Here is a 25,077-nt window from a genome sequence, read left to right as displayed (position 1 = left end):
CTGCGTCGCCTGTTTAGGTCCAGACCATGACACCCCTCGCTGTCGGTTTTGTGCCTTGTTGAACACCTGAACCATTCATAGTCGTGCTATCTTTGTCACTAAATGCTTTTGCTCTCATTCTTCGTATTCCAAAATGGCTTCAGTAAGCCATCCGACTACCGATCTTCCGAAAAAGCTTGGACACAGACCACATAGGTCCAAAACTGCTGACGATGCTCCCGTTAAGCTAGTTGCCATTCCGCTGGTACTCTGCGCTTTTGTAGCCCCTGATGCCTGCTTCTACAGATTCACAGGCCTCTGCTGAGACCCATTTGGAGTTCAATATGCTGCAAGATGCTTCTTTGACTATGGAACCTGCAGATGTTTCTACTTTGGGTGGGTCCAGAGCCGCTGTGCAGGCACAGTCTTCTGAGGGTGCATTCAGACCTACTGATCAAATTAAACCGGCTTTGTTTTTCGCTAAAACTACAGAGTTTCTGAGGCCCAGAGTATGCACTATGCCTAGAAAACTGACTACCAAAACGCATGCTCAAGCTCCCATGCCACAAAAACAAATGCTTAAAATGGCTGAAGACCTTATTACCCTAATTAGAGGAAGCCAGCCTTCCCCTGCTAAGAGACAAAAATGAGTTTCATTCTGATTCTACAGACAAAGTCCAATGAGACTGACCCTTCAAAACCTCAGCTTTGGCCGGCTAAGAACTTGCTATATTCAACTGGACGTATAAGAGAATTTAAGTACCTTTATCTGCTTTTTATTTTTAAAAAAAAATACAGTATTTAAATTGATTTTAACTGTGTGGAAGGAATATTAGCTGAACTGGAAGTTAGTCAGTGTTTGCTGAATTTTGTTATTTGCTAGTAATTACAGGTGTGGGGGTAGTCACATTCTTTGATTTCCTGTCCTTGCCTATTTAAGTGGTACAGTGTGAAATATTTTCTGCTTAAAAACCTCAGCTTTGGCCGACTAAGAACTTGCTATATTCAACTGGATGTATAAGAGAATTTAAGTACCTTTATCTGCTCTTTTTTTTTTTTCAAAAAAATACAGTATTTAAATTGATTTTAACTGTGTGGAAGGAATATTAACTGAACTGGAAGTTTGCACTCTGCTCTTCAGTTAGTCCCACTCACCCTCCCTGTTTTTGTTTTGGTGTTGATCTTGGTGGCCTTGCAACTGCCCGCCCCTCTTATAAATTTGTGTTTGGATACTCCTTCTGGGCCCATCTCATTTGCTCACTCAACTGAGTGCAGTGAGATCATATTCTGATTTCAGGCACTCCTACTGTGTACAAAGAGAGCATCTGGGAAACAGAAAAAAAAAAATTTAAGCTTGTTTCCTGCCTTTCCTGTTAAGTGGTATAGACTATTTGCAGGCTTCTGAGCCCCCAAGCCCTTCTGTGTTGGAGGGAAGCCTTCTAGCTTAGTTTTTTTTTCTTATAACTAGCCAGTTTTCTAGTTTCAGCGCTCAAATCTGTTTCTTTGATCTCAGCACTTGTTCAGAAAAAAAAAAATCATCTGCTTTTACTGTACTTGTGTTTCTACCTGCTTTTTTTACTTTTGCATCATCTTAAAAGTACTCAATTGTATTTATTACTGCTTGGTGTAACTCATTCTAAGCCTTTTGGTTTAAACACTTGGGCTTCGGACCAGTTGTTTTGCACTGAGAGGGTTTGTGGTCTGCACTGTAGTGGCAGAACAGGTAGCTTACATCCTTCTAGGTTGGGAACTGCTGATTGAGGGCTCAGTGTCTGTTCTAAAAGTGTATTAATTCTGGTTGAAAAAATATATTGATGTCTCTCTCTGCTTACTGCTTCTTGCTGCTTGCTCTTGCTGTGGGATTTGAAGTCTTCTTAAGACGCTCAGTCTTGCTGGCTGGAATCAAAGTCTGGTTATAATTGCATTCACAGTCTGTTGCATACAGAAACTTGCAGAATATACACTGATACAGCATCTGACTTTAAGAGCAGTAACCAATAACTTATAATAAACCAAACCGGACAAATGTTGCAGCTTAAAAGTACTGTTCCAACTTTACTTCTCATATAGTACAGATGATGTGAGAGATATAACATTTACCTTAGAACACCAAATGTGTCCCTACCATACCCCTAACAACTAGATTTAATACAGACTTTTTATACATATTTTAGTTAAACACACACCCTCTAGGTTTTGAAAAGATACTGCCTTGATGACGCAAATGCTAACACATCTGTTCTTGTCCAAATGCCTTGTAAACTGTCTTCAAGAAAATGCCTTGTAAACTGTCTTCAAGAAAATGCCTTGTAAACTGTCTTCAAGAAAATGCCTTGTAAACTGTCTTCAAGAAAATGCCTTGTGGATTAGAAAAGCACATTTTTAAACTTTCTTAGAAAAGCATGTCCTGTTGTCCAGTGAAAGCAGATTACATTGTTGTCACGTCTGTAAGAAGTTCAGCTTTCTTGATGTGTGTGTAATACACTCATAAGCAAGTTCCTTATTTTTTTAAACCACAGTCATTTAGTATGGTTGCTGATCACATATTACTAAACTCTGTTTCTGTATTTAAGCAAACTTTTTCTTTCAGCATATTTACAACCTAATTAATTTCAGCCTCATATTCATAATATCTAACACTGGTTTAAGCACTTGGGCTTTCAGGCCAGTTATTTTACATTAAGAGGGTTCGTGGTCTGCACTCTTGTGGGAGGAGAGGCTGGACTCTGCCCTTCTGAGCTGGGAATTTCTGGTTGAAGGCTTATAGTGCATGCATATCTGAACTGCTTCTTACTGAAGGGGGTTGGGAATTTCTGTCTCTTTTTTGTTTTAAATGGCTGTTTTTAGGGGGCAAATTTGCCATTTATCCTTGGGAGAATTATTTTCTGAGGGTGGTACATTTAACCATGTTTAATGTAAGCAAAAAGCAGCAATGTAAATTCATGACATTGGTGTGTCTAATCTGACTGGCAGATATACGCCGCTATAAGTTTTATATTACTGCCATCAAGTGTTTTCTCTGTTTTTAAGCACATGTAACTTCTGCCAAACATACAACTTTCCTCTCTGTCTTATCTATGGTGGTTATCTCTGTCGCGGTCTTAAATCACTGAGCTGTGAATTTTTTCTCTTGTTTGATCTCTGTATTCTTTCCCAGTGCTCTGTGCGTCGAACTATGAGCCAACACTATTTTTGTCATCCGAGAGTAACTGCTTTTTTATGTGGGTGGCTACAGTGGTGCAGCGAAAGTTAGCATTGTTGCCTAGCAAGAGGTTTTCTGGTTCTGATTCTCTGTTGGGTGCCTTCTGTGCGGAGTCTGCATGTCCTCCCTCAGGTCGCGTGGGTTTCCTACGGGTGCTCTGGCTCTCCCCACATCCCAAAGACCTGCAGTAGGTGGATTGGACCCCCTCTAAATTGGCCCTAGGGTGGAAGGTTGGGCCGAGTTGGCAAACTCGACACTGTAAAACTCTACTGCTAATCATGAGCGTGACAGGTGATCCGCTGTGGCGAATTTCAGCCACGGGAAAAAGCCAAAAAGTAGTAGTAGTAGTGACTGCTTTTTATATAGGCGTATGCACCAGTGATCAATGTGCCCCCTGTTTCATCGCATTGGTTCAAAGCTGGTTAATGTGTGGAATGTTGGCTTTCTCAGGTAGGCCTGCTGATTTTAAAACAAAAGTATTTTGTTTGAAGTTGGAACAGATGTGATTTTACTAAAGGTTACTAAATGTCTCCTTGCTCTCTCTTGCAAATGGGTTGACCTGTGTATTCATTGATGCACTGTTTTTTTATGATAGAGTCTTTAGTGTAATGGAAAGGACAAAGTGAGTGCTAAAACATTTGATTCTGATTTGTATAAAAGCCGTCTTTGAAAAACAGTTGCTGCAGGCATTGGCAGTTAATGTAATCCTTTCCCCCCCTGTGTATCCACTTTTGTTTTTGTTTTTTTTGGGGGGGGGGGCTTTGTCCAGTTTTCTCTGAAGTAATTTTTTTGCACATAGAGTATTCGCCAAATTGAATATTCTAAACATTGTCTTTAAGTTTTCAATGTGTTAGCCAAAATTTATAATGCAGAAACTGTAAGATATCCAAGTAATTACTCATTTTGGGTGCTGGCCAGGATGCATCTGTAAGAAAGAGGATTTGCTGGGTGATTGCATTCTGGAGTTTCTAGGATTTTCAGTATTTGGTGTTAGTGTAGAGTATTGTTAAGCTGCCAAGATTTCTAGTGCGAGACTATCTCGTACATTGTAACACCCCATCATTTTGTTGAGTTTTTTTATTGCATCTGGTGTTTCGTGCTAAATTGGTTTACTGTGTCATGCCTGGGTTCACTTGATCGCCATCCATCGTCTCCATCGTCGTCGTGTGGATTATAGACTCAACATAGTGAATCTACAAGCAAAAGGTAAAAGCACAGCCACAAAATTGTGACATTGGCCAAGTACACAAATAGTTTTTCAAAGTATGGTGAACAAAGTACCATTAAACTATTTGTTAAACATTCAGAAACATTTAATTTCTTAAGGCAGGAATGGAGCTGGTCTCTTTAGTTAGTAGTAAGTAGGCAACCCCTAGAACCTCTTCAGCTACAACCAAATTTGAGCCAAATTTGCAGTAACAAGACTTATGCTCTAGCATTTTGTTTTACACATTACACGTTTCTGTTACAAATTGCATGTCTACATAAAATGTGTAGTGAAATGGTCTGAGCTGTGATTAGAAGTAATCTTGCCATCATATCTGAACATTTACTTTTTGTAAATTCAAGCATTTATATACTTAATGCTTACTAAATCTTTTTTGAATGTTTGGAAGTTGAAAATTGTTCTAATTTGTACCTGAATTTCTTTTTATCAAGTGGTCTTAACATCGGAGGCAAAGCAGTTTAGCGAAGCTCTGTGGTGGATAGCCTTGTAGTAGCTTATACTGAAAAGGGTTTGCAGTGGCTCAGTTTGTTTTGCCAGTGAATTCATTGGTCTTTGCCTTTTGATCCACTTTTGTCATTGTTAGAGTAGTGCAAGTGTTCTTGCAAAGACTGTCGTCATACCTCTGTGTAACTGTTGATTTGTCTTTGCACCTATGTGCCTGTACTCTTGAAAGAAAAATACAGGCTTTCAGCTGCTAGCTAAACCATGCCAACTTTGAGGGAAGGTGGGAAGTGAAGTTTGAGTGCCTTGCATTTATTGACTTTGCCTATAGTTTTATGATGGCTGTTGGGATATATGTACATATGCGCGCACTTGTGTGTAGGTATTTTTTAATGTGAATGAAAGTAACTGGGATGTCACTGTTTTCTCTGTTCTGAATATGAAAGTACGCTAAATTATTTTGGTTAGTCATAAGTTTTTTAAACTAACTTGTTTTGTTTTTATAGGAGTTGTTCCTCTGGCTACCTACATGCGCATTTACAAGAAGGGAGACATTGTTGACATAAAGGTATTTTATATTTGGAGAAAGTTAGTTTTGTAATGTGTATTTAGTTGCTCTCTAAAAAGCCTTTTTACCTTGCAGTTTTTTTTTCCCCTTCTAAATGAGTGAATTAGAAGAGACTTGAGTTCTAGAATTGTGCAGGTAAAGAGATTTACACTCTGTTAGGACTGTTTAATTTGGTAAAATTGGAAAAATGTTTTTGCTGTTACAGCTGTTTGTGTGGTATAATTGCTGGTTCCTTTGGCTCTGAATGTTTGAATATTTCGTCTCGCTGTTGTCAGACTACTTTTTTCTTTCTTGATTGATTTATTTTGCTGAACATTAAGCACACCAGTAGCTGGATAACACTGTTGCTCAGCATACCACTTTGGGCACTGGTCCTCACTGGAGGGGTGATTAAAAATGTATCCTGTCCTAAAGATGGATTCTTGGCAGGGAGAAGTATGGTTAGAGGCGCCTCTGCTTATACTTTTACAGTGCCTTCATTAATTTCAAGCAGTTCACTAATAACAGTTTAAACTGTTTCTAGTAATGAAATGGAGTTAAGGCGGTATAAGCAGCATAAAAAAGAAAACCATGGTTACTGTCATCGTTGTCAAACAGTAAAGTGATAGGCTTATTGGAGTGGTAATGCAAAATGACTTTAGGGAGAACTTTAAAGCTGCTGAGTGGTAGCTGCTGAGTATGGTAGAATTTCTCCACCAACAGGTGCTTTCCTTCCAGAAGATTCAAGCCATTCTGCCATAACACCTGGAAATTGGTGCTTTGGTACCAGGTCAGCAGAATTCTGCAATCTGGGGGTTTAGGGCCAGGTCAGCAGAATTTGCACTGGGGGGGTGGTTAGGGCCAGGTAGATTACAACTTTATGCAGATGATACTCTGGCTGGCTTGAAACCAGTGCAGCACTGTGTAGAAGAGGTGTAATGTGGCGGATTGCTCTTCAGGCACCAGTTAGTAGCTGGGTTGCAGAGTTTTGCACTTACTGCATGTGATTAACTTCAGAGCTATAGGTAAGAGGATTGCAGAAGACTGGGTGGGTGGGGACTAGGGATATTATCTATAGTAGTGATCTGATGACAGAATAAGGTACTTCTCAGTATGGATTTGACAGTCACTGAAGTCATGTAAAAGAGATCTTGTTCTTTTGTATTGGCACTAAGCCCTTTTCCATAGTCATTTATGGAAATGGTATATGGCATTTTTCAGATATTGCAGAATAAGCTTCATGTTTTCTGGGGTATGAATTTTTGAGTGACCTTTTTGAACTAGGAGCTGCAGCACTAATTTGGCGTAACACTAGAGGAAAATAATGTCACAAATCATAACGTGCTTATGGAGTTACTGGTTTTGGTGTTTATACAAGGAATGTTGAAGTGATTAAGCTTGAAACGGGCAAATCAGTGTGCTTGTGTGTAGATAATTTCCAATTTTCCTTTTTATTTAAATGACATGTACACTTTCTCACGTTTTGTACATGTATGCTTTGAGTATGTACACACATACAAGCACTGTGTATACAGTAAGTATTTGTCTCCTTCCTGATTTCTTTATTTTTATGTGGTTTGTCACACTGTTTCAGATCAACAAGCAAGTGTAAATATTAGACCCAGAATAACCTAAAGTAGAACACAAAATGCATTCTTAGAGTGGTGATTTTATTTATTAAGGGAAAAACTATGAAAAGTAATTGCCCTCCCTCAATAACTGGTTGTAGCCACCCTTAGCAGCAACAACTGCAGTCAAGCTGGCTTGCGATAACTGGCAATGAGTCTTGCACATCGCTGTTGAGGAATTTTGGCCCACTCTCTTTGGTAGAATTGTTTAATTCAGCCATATTGGAGAGTTTCCAAGCATGAACTGCCTTTTAAGGTAATGTCAGATTCAAGTCCAGACTTTGATTAGGCCACTCCAAAATTGTAGCCATTCAGAGGTGGACTTGCTGGGTGTGTTTAGGATCCATTGTCCTGTTGTAGAACCCAAGTGCGCGCTTCAGCTTGAGTTCATGAACTGATGGACAGATATTCTCCTTCAGGAGTTTTTGGTAGAGGCAGAATTCATGGTTTCACAGCAAGTCGCCCCAGGTACAGAAGCAGCCCCAGACCATCACACTACCACCACCATGTTTGACTGTTGGCATGATTATCTTTTTCTGAAATGCTGATGTTCTTTGCGTTTACCGTCATCAGATGACTGTGGTTATCCTAAGCCTGTAGGTAGCCCCTCAGTGGCCTGGGAATCACCAGTCTTAGGATTTCTGCGCTTGGTTGCTGTCGCTTCTTCCATGACGCTCGTATCGTCAGAGGTATAACGGGCAGCTGACCATTAGCATCAGTCTTTCTCTACCGAGGAGGAGCCCAGCCATAGCAGAAGCAGTTGGCAAGTGCTGGTCGGCCGCTAGCCTGAAATTTTCGCTTTCGAGTTTGTAATCCTGAAGTCTTGTAAAGCTAAGTACTGGAGATATTTCTTACTCTGTCCGACATGTTAAAAGTTAACAATTGTCTTGTCTGTGGAAAGCAATACCTCAGTTTTTATTCAGACTAAGGCGTCACCTGTTTAGGCCCAGACCACTGACACCTAAGCTGTCGTTTGGTTTTGTGCCTTGTTGAACACCTGGAACTTCATTCATAGTCGGGCTATCTTTGTCACTAAATGCTTTTTGCTCTCATTCTTCAGATTCCAAAATGGCTTCAGTAAGCCATCCGACTACCGATCTTCCGAAAAGCTTGGACACAGACCACATAGGTCCAAAACTGCGAACGATGCTCCTATTAAGCTTAGTTGCCATTCCGCTGGTACTCTGCGCGCTTTTAGGAAAGCCTCCTGATGCCTGCTTCTACAGATTCACAGGCCTCTGCTGAGAGCCATTTGGAGTTCAATATGCTGCAAGATGCTTCTTTGACTATGGAACCTGCAGATGTTTCTACTTTGGGTGGGTCCAGAGCCGCTGTGCAAGCACAGTCTTCTGAGGGTGTATTCTGACCTACTGATGTTCAAATTAAACCGGCTTTGTTTTTCGCTGAAACTACAGAGTTTGAGGCCCAGAGTATGCACTATGCCTAGAAAACTGACTACCAAAACGCATGCTCAAGCTCCCATGCCACAAAAACAAATGCTTAAAATGGCTGAAGACCTTATTACCCTAATTAGAGGAAGCCAGCCTTCCCCTGCTAAGCGACAAAACAATTGAGTTTCATTCTGATTCTACAGACCAAGTCCGATGAGACTGACCCTTCTGATCATCAGGACATGCCCTTAACTTATGAAGATTCAGATGCAGAGGAATCCATTCCCACCGTCTCCCCTCCAGAGGTTTTTTTTTTTTGGTGAAACCTTGCATACTTTGAGGGACTCAGATTTTTAGAGTTGCCTCTGCACAGGCCTCTAGCTATACCCCCTGTCCTGGATGTTGTAGATGTTTTTATGGAATCCAGCCTTACTCCAGATACAAGTACTACAGAGTACCTGATTCCCACAAATTTCTCTTCAAGAATCCTACTGTGGATCTAGATACAATTTCCCAGGGACCTAAAGGTATTAAGGCTACTACAGCTAAAAATCCTACCCCTTCAGACAGGGATTCCAGAGCTTTAGACCGATTGGGTAAGAAGGGTATATACCTCTGCAACTCTTGCCATCAGGGCATTGAATTGCCAGTTTCACATGTTAAAGTACCAGCAGCATATTATGGAACTAATTAAACAAAAAATGGTGTTGATTCCAGATTGTGCAGAAAATAAAAATTTGCAAGAGCTGTTGCATTCTGCAAACCAAGTTAGTAAGCATACTTTGCAGTGTAGCTTTGATGCCCTAGAAGCATCTTGCAGGGCTGCAGTCACTGGGTCTGTACTGAGAAGGCATGCTTGGCTGAAGGAACAAACCTTGCCAGATCATGTCAAATCCAAATTACTAGATGCTCCTTTAAATAAGGACTGTTTATTTGGCACCACAGTAGAAGAGGTTCTTAAAAAGATGGAAGAAAAAGCTAAATCTATGCAAACTGTGCTACCATCTAGATTCAGTAGGCATTGGCCTTTTAAAAACTGGTCCTTTCCAGCCCCTTCCAGGCCTTCGCAGACCAAACTCAGGGAAACAGGCCACCCAGACTACAGTTTCAGGGTTTGCAGAGATCTAAAATATCTACGCTTCAGGGAAGGCTTTATGCAGTATCAGTTCTCTGCACTTCCCTTTGGCTTATCTACTGTGCCCAGAGTATTCCCAAAGTGCCTGGCTCCGGCCTTTGCATACCGCAGGCAGAGAAATATCCAAATTTTCCCATACTTGGACGACTGCCTGATTCAGGCGGACAGTCAGGAATTGCTACTTCAGCACCTGGCATTTGTAAAAAGCCTTCTCACTTCATTGGGGTACACCATCAATGAAAAATAAATCACAACTGGTGCCCAGTCAAAAGATTGTATTCCTGGGGAGCAAGCTTGGACACAACTTCCCAGATGGCATTTCTCACTTCAGAAAAACAGGTCTATCTGGCAAACTACTTCAAATAATGGCCGCCAGAACCCAGCTCTCTGCAAGAAAAATACTGCAAGCCATAGGTTTCTTGGCCTCATGTATTCTGCTAATTCCATATGCAAGACTGCATATGAGGAAACTTCAATGGTACTTGTCTTTTGGTGCTGGCATTCTAAGTACCTGCAAACAGTCATTCTAATCATACCTTGTCTAAGGGTAGAGTTCCTTTGGTGGGCAGAAGCACGCAACCACAACAAGGGACTGCTTTTCACTCAACCCCTCTCTGCCCAAACCCTGACAACAGACGCAGCAGACTATGCATGGGGCCCACATTGCAGGCAAATGCATTCAGGGCCACTGGAGCCCTGCCCAGATTTTCCTGCACATCAATCCAAAAAGAAATGTTAGCTGTACAGAATGCTCCGACAGCCTTTCAAATACCTAATCCTTCCAGGACAACTGCTTATAAAAACAGACCACAGTTATGTGGTACATAAACAAGCAGGGGGGAACCCATTCTTACTCGCTCTGCAGGTTAGCCATGGGCCCTATAGAACAGCCTTGAGCAACCAAGTGCACGTACAAGTTCAAGTCCTGCCAGGCAAACAAAATTCACTGGCAGACTACTTGAGCAGAAATCTCCTAGACCCACACGAGTGGAAATTTGAAACCAAACACCTTCAACCTTCTGATCCAGAGGTGGGGGACACTGGAGGTGGACCACCAGTTGAGCAAATTCTTCACCAGGAACCTTCACAGCAGGGCCTGGAAGGTGGGTGCCTATCCTTTCAATGGGAAAACCTCTCAATTTATGCCTTCTTTCAAAAGTACTACTCAAGATAAAACAGGACAGGCAAAGGGCAATTCTTATTGCCCCAGACTGGCCACGCCACCACTGGTCAGACTGTGCAAGAGTGGGTACAACAGTGCCACCTTCACCAGACTTCTACCCTGCTGTCCCAACAGGGGGACAGACTTGCATCCACAGTTGCAATCCCTAACCTTGCAGCCTGGCTTTAACCTTGAATACACCACCAGCAACCCTCAAACGGGTACTGGACGTCCTTCTTGAAGCCAGAAGGCCTAGTACTAGGAAATTCTATGCTGAAAAGTGGAAAAGCTATTGTTATTGGAATCTGTCTCAAGGGAGGGATACAGCAGTGCCCTCCTTGCCTCTAATCCTGGATTCCCTAGCAGAGCTACTCCATGGAGGCCTATCCTTCTCTATTAAGATGCATGCCTCTGCCATCTCGGCTCATTATAATACTGAGCCACCTGTTTTTTCACAGTCTCATCAAACCGCCCATTTTCTCACCCTGTCATCAAACCGTTCCTGAGAGGGGCTAACAACTTAAGGCCCCCCTAGGAGAGCTCCCACCCCAGCCTGGGACCTTAACTTTTGTACTGGAAAAGCTCAAGCTTTCCCCTTTTGAACCTGCAGCTTCAGCAGAGTCAACATTTCTCTCTTGGAAAACAGCCTTGCTTTTAGCCATAACTTCAGCAAGAACCAGGTCTGAGTTACAGGCAGTAATGGCTGTGGAACCTTTCATTATTTTCAATGCTGACAGGTTTCCCTCGGGACTAACCTGTCCTTTATGCCCAAGGTGGTATCTAGTGTGGCTCTAAACCAATCCGTCCATTTGCTAACCCTCTTCCTTAACCCTCAGAATAAAGGGGAAAGGTTCCTGCACTCCTTGGACGTGCACAGACAGCTCAGTTTCTACATTGACAGACTAAACCTTTCAGAAATTCTGACCAGCTGCTAGTCTGCTTTGCTACAGGGGCAGAGGGTAAGGCAATTTCAAGCCAACTATTTCCAAATGGTTGGCGCACTGCATCCATTACTGCTACAAGCACCATGGAAAACCTACCCCACAGGGGATCGGCCCACATTCCACTAGGGCTACTTCTACCTCTACAGCATTTCTCAGGGGAGTCCCTACCAGGGACATTCTGGAAGCTGCAGCCTGGAGTTCTGTTTACACCTTCACTGAGCATTACCATTTACACCTTCACTGAGCATTACCTCTTGCCAATCTTTTCTAAATCCAGAGCTGGATTTGCTACAGCAGTCTTGCAAGGACTACTAGCCAGCCCTAACACTTCTTGACTGCCTCCACCCTTCCTCAGCTTTGGGAATCCACCCAAGTGTGATGACTGCAACAGTAAAACAGGAAGAACATAGTACAGTTGTATACACTTACCATAAATGTAGATGTTAGTGGATTCACTGTTGCAGTCCTGCCCCCCCCCCCCCTTCCAGGCCCTGGCTTTCTCTATCTTTCTACCTCTCCTCTCTATGGCCATTCCTAATGGCATTGGTATTTTTACTGGTGGTGATCCCCACCATATACTAGCTTCCTAGTTGGGGGCTGCTGACATTTAGGGCAAGAAAAACTGATGTAATGGTGTCAGCTGCCTGTTGTATACCCCTGACGTAATGGAAGAAGCGATAGCAACCGACACAGAAATCCTAAGTTCGGGCTGACTGAGGGCTACCTGCAGGCAGGATAACCCAAGTGTGATGACTGCGACAGTGAATACACTCTAGCATCTACATTTCTGGTAAGTGTACACAACTGTTTTTACTTTTACGCCAGATGTAACTGGACATGCACCCCCAAAAAGTTCAACTTTTGATTTGGTCAGTCCAGATAATATTTTCCCACAAGTCTTTAGGGTCGTCAAGATGTTTTTTGGCAAAAGTGAGATGAGCCTTTGTTTTTGGTCCGCAGTAGTTTTTGCCTTGGAACTCTGCCATGCATGCCATTTTTGCCCAGTCTCTTTCTTACGGTTGAGTGATGAACACTGACCTTAACTGAGGCAAGTGAGCCCTGCAGTTCTTTAGATGTTTTTCTTTTGTAACCTCTTGGATGAGTCGTCGCACTCTTGGGACAATTTTTGTAGGCCGGCCACTCCTGTGAAGGTTCACCACTGCTCCATGTTTTCTCACTTTGTGGATAACCTCTCTCACCATGGTTCGCGGAGTTCCAAAGCTTTAGAAATTGCTTTGTAACCTTTTCCAGACTGATGGATGTCAATTAGTTTGTTTCTCATCTGTTCCGGAATTTCTTTAGATCGCAGCATGATGTCTTCCTTTTTGGGATCTTTTGGCCTACTTCACTTTGTCTGACAGGTTCTAGTTAATTCAACAGGTCTGGCAGTAATGGGGCCTGGATGTGGCTAGTGAAATTGAACTTGGCTTTCCCAAAACTGTGATTAACCACTATTGCTTAATAATTAACAAGGTGGGCAATTACTTTTTCACGTAGAGCCATGTAGGTTTGGATAATTGTTTTTCCTTAAGTAAAACCATCACTTAAAAACTGCATTTTGTGTTTACTTGTGTTATCTTTGTCTAATATTTAAATTTGATCTGAAACAAGTGTGACAAACATGCAAAAAAATAAATCAGGAAGGGGACAAATCTTTTCATTGCACTGTACATGTACGTATATATGTGTATATATATATATATATATATATATATATATATATATATATATATATATATATATATATGTGTGTATATATGTGTATGTGTGTATATGTGTGTGTGTGTGTGTGTATATATATATATATATATATATATATATATATATATATATATATATGTATGTATATGTATGTATGTGTATTATGTGTGTGTGTGTGTGTGTGTATATATATATATATATATATATATATATATATATGTGTGTGTGTATATATATATATATATATATATATATATATATATATATATATATATATCTCTATGTGTGTATAGATATATATATATATATATATATATATATATGTATGTGTATATAGGTTCATAGGTTTATACTAGGCTATCTGCCCTAAGGCATTTATAAGCCTAGCCCAAATTTTTGTGGCTTACGCCACCCCTTATATGAAAAAAATACTGTGCCCATTAGTTTGTTGTGCCTCTGTCCAGCAGTGACACAGAGATGATTCCCGGGGTAAACCTACGATCTCCCATCCACAGGTCTAGATTTCTCTTGAACAGAGTCAGCGAGGTGCTCTGCCTCACATGGACCGGGATTTTATTCCACAGCATAGGGAGTTTGAGTGATAAATCTATCCCTCCAGCACGTCCTATTTATATCCGTGCTAAGGTTTAAGTCGCTTGCTCTAGTGGTTTTGGTGGATTTGGATTTTTGAGGTGGAGCATGTCCATTAATTCCGGGTTGGACATGGCCTTGTATGTCAGGCACATGTTACCTCTGAGCAGACTGTATGTGACTCAATAGAGCTGGAGTTTCTTCAATCTGGCAGCATATGACAGATTTTGGAGTCCTTTATCCTTTTGGTGAGGAACTTTTGGGGTCTCTCCAATTGCTGCAGATGTCAGGTGAGATGCATCCCGAATGGGGCATTGTACTCTATCATTGGTCTGATAAGTGAAGAGTACAGGGGAACAATGACCTCACTAGATCTGGATGTGAATCCCTTCATGATCAGGTGGGCAATGTAGAAGGTCTTTCTAACCACTTTAGCAATGTGAGTGTCAAAGAAAGACCACTGTCAACCTGGGTCCCCAGGTCCCTGATAACCTCTTCTGTGCTTAGTGGATTGCCACCTATATGGTAGCTTGGGGTTACCTTGTTTTTCCCGAAGGGTATGACTATACATTTTTTGGCGTTTAACTTCAGGCCATGGCTCTGGCACCAGCTATCTGTTTCCGTGAGTCCCTTCTGAAGGATATCCGTGTCCGATGCACTTTCCACTATGGCCCAGTTTGCAGTCGTCTGCAAACTTTGTCAGCCAAAGTCCTCCCATGTTGGCCTGTACTTCTGAGAAGTAGATGCCAAACAATAGGGGGCCAAGGACTGAGCCCTGTGGGACACCACTTGTGACCGGCTTGGAGTCTGACACAGCGCCAGCAACTCTAACCCTGTGGGTTCTGTCCTTAAGCCAGTTTGCAACCCATCTTGTGACATATGGGTTTACATTTAAGCTGGTAAATTTTTCTACAATTCAGTGGGGTATTGTGTAAAGCCTTTGCAAGGTCAAGGTAGGCTGTATGGACTGCCTTTCCCTCATCAATGGCCTTGGTGACTGTTTCGAAGAAGTCGACCAAGTTCAAAAGGCATGATCTTCCCTTGACAAAGCCAAACTGGGTCGGGTCCAATGTCTGCAAGTCCCTATATCTTTGTTTATGAGCTCCATTATGATCCTCTCCATAGCTTTGCAGACTAGACTTGTTAAGCTTATGGGCGGTAATTACCAGGGTCCGTGAGGCCGCCTTTGTGGAGTGGGACCACAGTTGCCGTCACGCCACTCCTTGGGCACGTATCCGTGGTAAGGCTGAGATTAAACAGCTGCCTTATGCGGGTTTAATTCCTCATTTAGCTGTAGCACACAGCCGGGGACACCATCCGGTCCCATTGATGCTGTGTTTTAGCTTTAGAGAGAGCAGCTTTCACCTGCGCATTTGAGATGTCCGGGAGGCTACACTCGGCTGGGATAGTTATCTCTCCTTTAGGGGAGAGGGGTGAAGTTTGCACTGAACCTGTCTGCCAGTATGTTGGCAATGTCTGTGGGTTCAGTGATTTTGTATCATTTTGGACTAATTCTGTGCATATCTGGGAGTTTCCACCCTGGTTCCTAACATAGCTGGAAGGGCCTTATGATTGTCCTTTGAATCCATGGCAATTTTTCTCTCAAAATTGGCCTTAGTTGATTTTATGAGTGCTCGTATTTTTTACTAATAATGATCAGGGGTGACTTCCCTTTTATGGATTTTGTTCTATCATGTAATAGCTTTCTCCTCTTATTGTAAAGTTTGTTAATGGCTGGGGTCCACCAGACTGGACGTTTGCCCTTTGTGGAAAGAGTCTTGGTTTTATTTGGGATTGCCTGATCCATGCAGTCCTGGAGGTGTTCATAGAAGGCATTTGTAAGGGCTTCCGCAGCTTGGGTTGTGGTTTCCTCTGGCTCAGGGGCCTTGAAGGATACCACACCAGTCTTGAGTAGTGGGAAGTTTGCTTTAGAGAAGTTCTTCACTATGGTCTTTTTTTGTTTCAGGTGGGGGCGGGATGAGGACCTCCAGCGAGATTAGTTTATGATCAGATCTCACCAATGAGGGATATACTTCCGGTGTGGAGCATTTTGTCCCCATGTTTGTGACAATGAGATCTAGTATATTTTCTCCTCTCGTGGGAACAGTGACTAGCTGTTCCATGGCATTTGAATTTATGAACTCCAGGAACCGTTGGGCTAGAAAGTTAGGGCTTGAGTAATGTTCCCAGTCTATATTCGGGTAGTTGAAGTCACCCAATATGATGGTGCAGTTGCTCAGTTATTCTGCCTATCACAGAGCAGAGAATTTCAAAATGGATAGGACACTGCATTTGCTTCTGTTATGCACAGCATGGCAAATCAGTGCCTAAGGGCATTAGGCCACATTCTACCAGAGCAGCAGCCACTTCAGCAGCCTTTCTCAGAGGAGTACCAACCAAAGACATTTTTAGAAGCTGCAACCTGGAGATGTCCTTCAAGAATGCAACTGCAGTCATAACATATGGGTTGTCCTGCCTCAGGCAGCCCTCGGTCGGCCGAATTCCAAAGTCTGGGTCCGGCGTCGGCTAGTGTCGCCTCCTCTCCGACGTCACAACGGCTGGAGTATAAAGGCATCGGCCGACGCCATCTTCAGTCTTTCTTGCCGCGCGGTGCCCGAAGCAGAAGTAGTTCGCAAGTGCCGGTCGGTCAGCTCCTGTGTTTTCAATACCGAAGTCATCTAAAAGCTAAGTACCCCGTTGGGGAACATTTTTTCTTGCCTCAGCTGATGTCAGAACAAATTGAGAAAGTTAATAATTTTTTGTCTTGTGGTAAACAAATACCTCATAAGGATTTCCATTCCCACGGTCTTCCTTGCCTGGGCCCAGACCACGACGTCTCTGCCTGCGCTGCCTGTGCTTGCTTTAATAAGCGCACTCTCAGGCGCCGGGCAGAATTTGCTGAAGACTTTTTCGGCGAATCCTTTGCGTATATCATGCAGTCGGATCTACCGACAGCTCAATCTTTCAAAAAACGGAAGGACCGGGACCGGCATTCTCGGCCCACGTCCTCTACCGATACTATCCCTAGACCCTCCGCTAGTGCTTCGGTCCCTGCTGAAGCGGTAATTCAACCGCTCCAGGCCGACGACACATCGTTAACTCGTCCTTCGGTCCCGGAGACCTCTCCGGTGCCGGTTGTTGTTTTTCCTCCGGAAACCGAAGTTCATGATTTACCCGACACCATTCTGGTGGACAAGGTCACTCCTGCACGTGGGGCTGCTAGGCCTCCTGTATCTATGTCCATCAAGGCCTTTGCACGTGCTAAGGCCACCAGCCGGGCCAAGGCCCATCCTAAAACTGCTGTCCAGTCCCCCTCCTCTGATAAACAGATTGTGTCTTGCTGCAGACCTTATTTCTCTTATCAGGGGGTCTCAGCCTCACCCAGACAGAGGTTCTCAGCCTCCTGCAGAGAAAAGGCCTAGAACTGAGCACACTGAAAACCTTTCTTCTGATGAGGCCTCTGGGGATTCTGAGCATTCAGATATTCAAGAAGAATCCTTCCAGGCCTATGAGGACTGTGATGCTGAGGAATTAATTCCCTCTGCCTCTCCTCCAGAGGATTTCTCGTTTGGTGAAGTCCTGCATTCAATGAGGGAGCATTTCCAATGGCAGGGTCAGGAATTCTCTGATTCCAGGAAAAGGCTACGTACCTTCCTAAAGCTTCCCCAGCACAGACCTTTAGCTATTCCTCCTGTGATGGATGTTTTGGATGATGTTTTATCCGACTCCACTGCTAACCCTGATTCTCTCCCCCCTGCTCCTGTCAAGCCGGACAGATATTAGAGTCCCTGACACTCGCATCTTTAAGGCCCACTCCGTGGATTTAGAAACTATTTCACGGGGTCCCAAGGGAGTGGCTACCTCCACTGCCAAGAATCCTTTGCCAGCGGATAGGGAAGCTAGGTCTATGGAGAGATTGGGTAAAAAAAGTTTATACCTCTACCACCCTAGCCATGAGGTCACTTAATTGCCTTTTTCATATGTTTCAGTACCAGGATTTTTTACTGGATGATTTACAGAAAAAGCCTCTCCTGAGCCTATTGATAGAAAGGCATTGCAGGATCACATACATAACACTCAGCAGGTTAACATTCACTTTCTTCAGTGTGGTTATGATGCATTGGAGGCTTCATGTAGGGCAGCCATGACTGTGGCTGTGATACGTAGACATGCTTGGTTAAAAGATCAGCCACTGCCAGACCATGTCAAAGTAAAGTTACTTGATGCACCTCTGGAGAAACAGAAGCTTTTTGGTGCTAATGCACAAGATGTGTTGAAGTCCATTGAGGAAAAAGCTAAGTCAGTACAGACAGTCAAGGATTTCCTTCAGGTTCAGCCACCCAGATTCAGTAGAAACTGGCCTTCAAAGAATTGGTCCTTCCCAGACTCGGACAAGTTTCAAAGGGGAAAGAACAGGCGTGGCCGAGGCCAATACCAAGGCTCCTACAGGGGCCGCCAATGGCAACCAACAAATCAAAGAAGTGCTGCAGCCAGTCCAGCTGCACCACAAGGACAATCACAATGACTTGACTTTCATACCGCCTACAAGGGCTCAGAGAGAAGCACCCTTGGGCGGAAAATTATCCTTATTCTCAAAAAACTGGCATATCTTATCCAAGGACAACTGGATTCTGGATTTAATAGACAAGGGTTACAGATTCCACTTCCATACTTTAACTACAAGACAAGGCATGCCAAACCTGCCACTCCATCAAAGGGCAGAGGCACTCATTCAAATTGCAAAGCTATTAAGTATAAAAGCAATAGAAAGGGTACCTCCTCAGGAATGAGGCCAGGGATTTTATTCAAGACTGTTCTTTGTTCCAAGAAAGGAAAACAAATGGAGGCCTATACTGGACTTGTCTACTCTAAATACCTTTCTCATTGTGCCAAAGTTCAAAATGCTGACGTTACAGCAACTCCTTCCCATGCTGGGCAAGGGGTCTTGGCTGGTCACTCTGGACCTCAAGGAGGCATACCTGCATGTCCCAATCAGACAAAGCTGCAGAAGATACCTCCGATTTCTTGCAGGGACAGAGCATCATCAATTCTCAGCATTGCCGTTTGGCTTATCTACTGCGCCCAGAGTATTCACGAAATGCCTGGCATCAGTAGTGGCACACTGCAGACTCCAGGGAATTCAAATATACCCCTACCTGGACGACTGCCTCATACAAGCAGACAACAAACAAACTTTAAGAAAAAACTTGGACTATGTCATGCAAATACTACAGGCCTTGGGATACACAGTCATCATTCAGAAATCAAGACTACGGCCATCCCAACAGATTATCTTCCTAGGGGCCAAACTGGACACGCAAACACAAATGGCCTACCTCACAGAGGAAAAACAGCAGTTACCAGAGTACTTCAAAGGCTTAGCACAGCTCTCCCAGCTGACTGAAAGGAAGCTCCTGCAGGCCCTGGGATTCATGGCATCATGCATTCTTCTGATACCTTTGGCAAGACTTCGTATGAGAAAGCTGCAATGGTATTTGAAAAGCTTATGGTCCCAACACAGCCAAAGCCTAGAGGACGTAATCAGATAATTAATACAGAATGAATTATTCATGAATAGTTACGAATAAATTTGTTTCATTGGTTGTTTTTATATTAATTGAAACACAATGATTGGTGCACGATTAGGTTGCTTGTATATAAAGAAGTGATTTAATTAAATGGAGTGTATCTGATGAAGTCTTTATACTGTTAGACGAAAACGTACTTCAAATATTGACGAGACGTTAATGCGCTGTTTTTTGTGACCTGGTTGGATTAAAAAGTGGAAAGTTTTCTGGTCTGTGGTTTTTCCAGTTTTGCAGACTGTCTAGAGGACGTAATCCCACTTATTCCATGTCTGCAAAAAGAATTCTTGTGGTGGGCTCAAGCAAGTCAATCAAACAAAGACATGTCTTTCAACAAACCTCAAGCAGGTCAAATAATTGCAACAGACGCCTCAGATCATGGATGGGGGGCGCACATGGAGGGCAGATGCGTTCAAGGTCAATGGACACCAAAGGAAGGCATCTGCACATAAACCAAAAAGAGATGTTGGCAGTGATGCATGCAATCGAGAGTTTCGAAAAATCACTGCAACAAGGGCATTTACTAATAAGGACAGACAACACCACTGTCATGTGGTATATAAACAAGCAGGGAGGGACTCGTTCATACCCCCTCTGCAGACTAACAATGATTCTCTGGGAAAAAGCACAGAGTCTGAAGATACAACTGCAATCCCAGTTTGTGCCAGGCAAGGACAATGTACTGGCGGACAAGCTGAGCAGAAATTTCTTGGATCCGCACGAATGGATGCTGCATCCCCACATTTTCTCACAAATAACAAAGACATGGGGAAGACCGGACATAGATCTATTTGCGTCTCACACGAATCATCACCTGGAAAAGTTCTGTACCAGGACCCACCATCCTCTAGCCTGGACAACGGATGCTCTGTCCTTCAGCTGGAATTCCCTAAAAATGTATGCATTCCCTCCTCTGCCACTGTTCCTGAAGATCAAAGCAGAACAACCAACAGGCATTTTGATAGCTCCAGACTGGCCAAAGCAACACTGGTACCCATTGCTGCTGAGCATAACTCGGACCAAACCGTGGCCTCTGCCCCTATGGTCCCTGCTCCTAACACAACACAACTACAGGACTGTTCACCAAAACCTGAAAACATTACATCTGACAGCCTGGAGGTTACCTTAACTCCTTCCGCTTCCACTCTTTCCAAGGCAGTTCAGGACATCTTATTGGAAGCACGCAGACCTTCCACCAGAAAAACCTATTCAGCCAAGTGGAAGAGATTCGGCATCTGGGCTGCCAACAGGGGTCAGGATACAACAGTACTGAGTGTATACCTCAGATATTGGAATACTTGGCAGAAATGTTTCACTCTGGACTCTCATATTCTTCCATAAAGATTCATGCCTCGGCAATCTCAGCAAGATACAATTGTGATCCACCAGTGTTCTCACATCCTTTGCTAAGACAGTTCCTAAGAGGGATAAAGAATATCAAGCCTCCCAGAAAACAACCAATACCTGCATGGGATCTCAATTTTGTATTGGAAAAATTAACTCTTCCTCCCTTTGAGCCAGCAGCAACCTCAGAGATACAATTTCTATCATGGAAAACGTTTTTTCTATTGGCAGTCACAGCAGCAAGAAGAGTCTCGGAGATACAGGCACTCATGGCAGTACCTCCTTTCCTCATTTTTCATCAGGACAGAGTCTCTCTAAGAACAAATCCTTCTTTCATGCCAAAGGTAATTTCCAGGGCGTCTCTAAATCAAGCTATTCACCTTCCTACTTTCTTCCCCAATCCTCAAAATAGAGGGGAAAGACTGCTGCATACCTTGGACATACACAGGCAACTACGCTACTACTTGGACAGAACTAAGGCCACCAGAAAGTCTGACCAGCTGTTTGTAGCCTATGCTGCTGGAAAACAGGGAAAAGCATCTCCAAGCAAACAATTTCAAAATGGATTGGACACTGCATCAGATTCTGCTATTCTTACCATGGAAAAAGTGTGCCAGCCAATATTGGGCCACATTCCACCAGAGCTATAGCCACATCCACAGCTTTCCTAAGAGGAGTGGCTACAAAGGACATTCTAGAGGCTGCTACATGGAGCTCCGTGCATACATTTACCAAGCACTACAACCTGCCTTTATACTCCAGATCCCGAGCAGGCTTTGCCTTGGCAGTCCTGCAGGGCATTTTAGCTACACCATCTTTTTCTTAGCTCCATCCACCCCCAGCTTGGCTATGTTATTCAACCCATATGTTATGACTGCAGTTGCATTCTTGAAGGACATAGTACAGTTTTGTACCTACCATAAATGTAGATGTCCGATAGATATGCAACTGCAGTCGGATTTTCCCTCCCTCCTTCCCCTCTTTTCCTTCTTTTTGGGTCCATTCCCCCTATTCCTATTAGCTGGGGATATCTCCTATGGTGTATCTGTTTATTACTGTTGTGCATGTCTGGAATTGTTTATCCATTCACCAAATTTAGCCTTCCTAGGAGGGCACCTGGCATCTGGGGCAAGAAACACTGAAGAAGATGGCGTCTGCCGATGCCTTTATACTCCAGCCATTGTGATGTCGGAGAGGAGGCGACACCAGGCGACACCGGACCCAGACTTTGGAATTCGGCCGACCGAGGGCTGCCTGAGGCAGGACAACTCATATGTTATGACTGCAGTTGCATATCTATCGGACATCTACATTTATGGTAGGTACAAAACTGTACTTTCTGTGCACACTTTCACCAAGCATTACCACTTACCTTTCTACTCTAAATCCAGAGCAGGCTTTTGCCACTGCAGTTCTGCAGGGCCTGGTAGCCGCTCTTAATCCTATTTAGACCTAGCCGCCCAACCTCAGCTTTGGGATTCAACCCAAGTGTAATGACTGCAACAGTGAAACTCGAACATAGTGTACCTACCATAAATGTAGATGTTGGTGTATTCATTGTTGCAGTCCAGGTTACCCACCCATTTTTGTCATTGCTCGGACCTTTCTGTACTTCTCAACTCTATACAATCTATGTGGTGTATTTGCTTGTAGATGAAGGAAATGTTTATATTGGTACATGCATGCTTTTTGGCATAATATATTCTTTTCAGCCTTCCTATCCTAAGGCACCTGACATTTGGGGCAAGAAAAACTGAAGAAAATGGCGTTGGTTGCATCTTTTATACCCCTGGCGCACTGATGTCAGGGAAGAGGCAACAGCAACCGACACCGGACCTAGACTTTGGAACTCTGGCTGACTGCAGGTAGCCTGCCAGCAGGGTAACCATAGTGTAATGACTGCAACAGTGAATACAGTCTAACATCTACATTTATGGTAGGTACACAACTGTACTTTTTGTATGTTTTGAGGGAAGCCTTCTAAGCTCATCAGTGGGAGTTGTAAGCACGTGGGAGTTGTAAGCACCTGAGTTGTAAGCACCAGGTAGCCTATCTACCACAAGAGGACTGGTTTCTGGCCCAGAAATTGTAGTTTATTGGCAGTTTGGGCAGTTTTTCTGTCTCTTTCAACTTTCTTGTTTAAAAGCCCATGTTTACTTAGGCTTGTGATTGTTTATAGGTTTATAGGTAGGTACTAGGCTGTCGGCCCTGGGGTCTGTACAAGCCCAGCCAAAAAAGGTACCCTGACTTTTGCCACCCAAGAAAATTATTTTCCTGTGCCACTGTCTAGCAGGGCCACAGAGGAGATCCATGGGGTGAATTTCCTATTTCCCATCCAATCATCAAGACTTTTCTTGAAGAGTGTGCTAATTGAGGAGCTTTGATATAGATAGGTAGTTTATTCCAGAGTATGGAAAGTCTCTGGGACAGGAATCTATCCCCCCGGCATGTTCTGTTTACTGTGGTGACAAGGTTTAGGTTCCTAGAGCGTGTAGCTCCCAGGGATTGGGATTTCTTTTAAGTGGAGCATGTCCAACAGCTCTGGGTTTGACATGGCTTTGTATGTTAGGCAGAGATCACCTCTGAGTAGGCATTATGCAACGGAGTAAAGCTTGAGTTTTTTGAGACTGCGTAGGGCATCTGTTTGAGGCTGGTAATCCTCTTTGAGGTATTTCTGTGGCCTTTCCAGTTGTAGGTTTTGTGAGATACATACTAAAAGGGGCGTTGTACTCCTATAATGGGTCTAATGAGTGATTAGTAGAGGGGAACAATTACCTCTTCTTTTTTTTTTTTTTTTTTCTCCTGGATGAGAAACATTTTGTGATGAGGTGCGCCACGTATGCACTTTTTGGCATGAGCTTGAGGCAATGGCTTTGACACCAGGCATCTGTCTCGGTGAGGCCCTCTTGTAGGATGTCCACATCGTTAGTTTGAATTATGGCTCCTAGTTTGCAGTCCTCTGCGAACTTAGTTAGCGAAAGACTTTGTGTTAACCTGTACTTCAGAAAAGTAGATGCCAAATAGGAAAAGACCCGGGACTGAACCCTGTGGTACTCTACTTGTCACTAGTCCGAAGTCTGATTTGGAGTCTACTACTTTCAGTGTGGATTCTGTCAAGTGAGCCAGTTGGCAACCCATCTTGTGACACAGGGATTTATACCTAGTTTAGTGAGTTTATCTATAATTCCAGAGTGGCCTTGGCGAGAACTAGATAGGCTCTGTGAATCACCTTACCCTGGTCTAGGCGGCTTTGGTGACTGCTTCAGATAAGTCTGGTTTAGGAGACCTGATCTGCCTTTTACATAAACTGGGGGGGGGGGTCCAGAGTTTGGAGATTACTAAGGTCTGTTTATAAGTTCCATGGCCTTTCAGACCAGCCTTGTTAGGCTAATGGGGCGGTAGTTCCTGGTCCGTGGTGGCTCCCTCTTTGTGGAGTGGGATAACTGTCGCTGTGTACCATTCAGTGGGCACCATTCAGTGGGCACAAAGCCTGAGGTGAGGCTATGATTGAACATGGTGGTTAGGTGGGTTGCCAGTTCATGTAGAACGCAGCCTTGGGATGTTGTCAGGTCCCATGGATGCTGTGTTCTTGGCTTTGGAGAGTTTTTACTTGTGCAGCCTTGATACTTTGCATTCTTCCAGTATAGAGATTGGCCCTTTAGATTCAGTTACCCCCACCCCCTATCTGCCAGGATGTTGGCAATATCAGTTCTGTATATTTAGTGACATTGTGCTGCAAGTCAGAGCAGATCTGAGTGTTGCCATTGAGATTCTCGACATAGCTATAGAATACTTTGTGGATGTTCGTGTTTCACTGTTTCATTCATTACATTTGGGTAATCTGCTGGCAGGTTGCCCTCAGTCGGCCTGAATTCCAAAGTCTTGGGTCCTGCGTCGGTTGCTGTATTCTCTTCCATGATGTCAGGGGTATAAAACATGCAGCAGACGCCATTTTCTTTAGTCTTTCTTGCCGCACGGTGCCCGAAGCAGAAGTATTTTTGCAAGTGCCTGTCGGACGACTACTGAAATATTCACGTTTGAGTTTCAGAACCGAAGTCTTCAATGCATTTTCTATAAAGTTGGTTAGATGAACCGTACTTTCAACAATACAAATAGGGCCCTCATACACACATACGTGTGTGTGTGTGTGTGTGTGTGTGTGTATATATATATGTATGTATATATATATATATATATAT

General features: G+C 43.5%; 1 protein-coding gene across 2 annotated transcripts in view; it reads left to right on the top strand.

Moving 5' to 3' along the window:
- The window catches only part of RPL21 (ribosomal protein L21), a 45,672-nt gene that overhangs the window by 5,352 nt on the left and 15,243 nt on the right, over nt 1–25,077 (top strand). Inside the window, exon 2 of one of the 2 annotated variants that reach the window (XM_044073280.1) lies at nt 5,357–5,418. The exons of the other annotated variant lie outside the window; for it this stretch is intronic. Within the exon in view, the coding sequence (XP_043929215.1) occupies nt 5,357–5,418 (62 nt within the window). The remainder of the gene's footprint in view (nt 1–5,356; nt 5,419–25,077) is intronic. 2 annotated transcript variants of the gene reach the window in all.

The sequence above is a fragment of the Protopterus annectens genome, chromosome 5.part1 (genome assembly GCF_019279795.1).
Source record: "Protopterus annectens isolate FY-2018-M chromosome 5.part1, PAN1.0, whole genome shotgun sequence".
Classification (NCBI taxonomy): Eukaryota; Metazoa; Chordata; order Ceratodontiformes; family Protopteridae; genus Protopterus; species Protopterus annectens.
The sequence above is the reverse complement of the archived record's forward strand: the minus strand, read 5'-3'. Positions and strand labels throughout refer to the sequence as shown.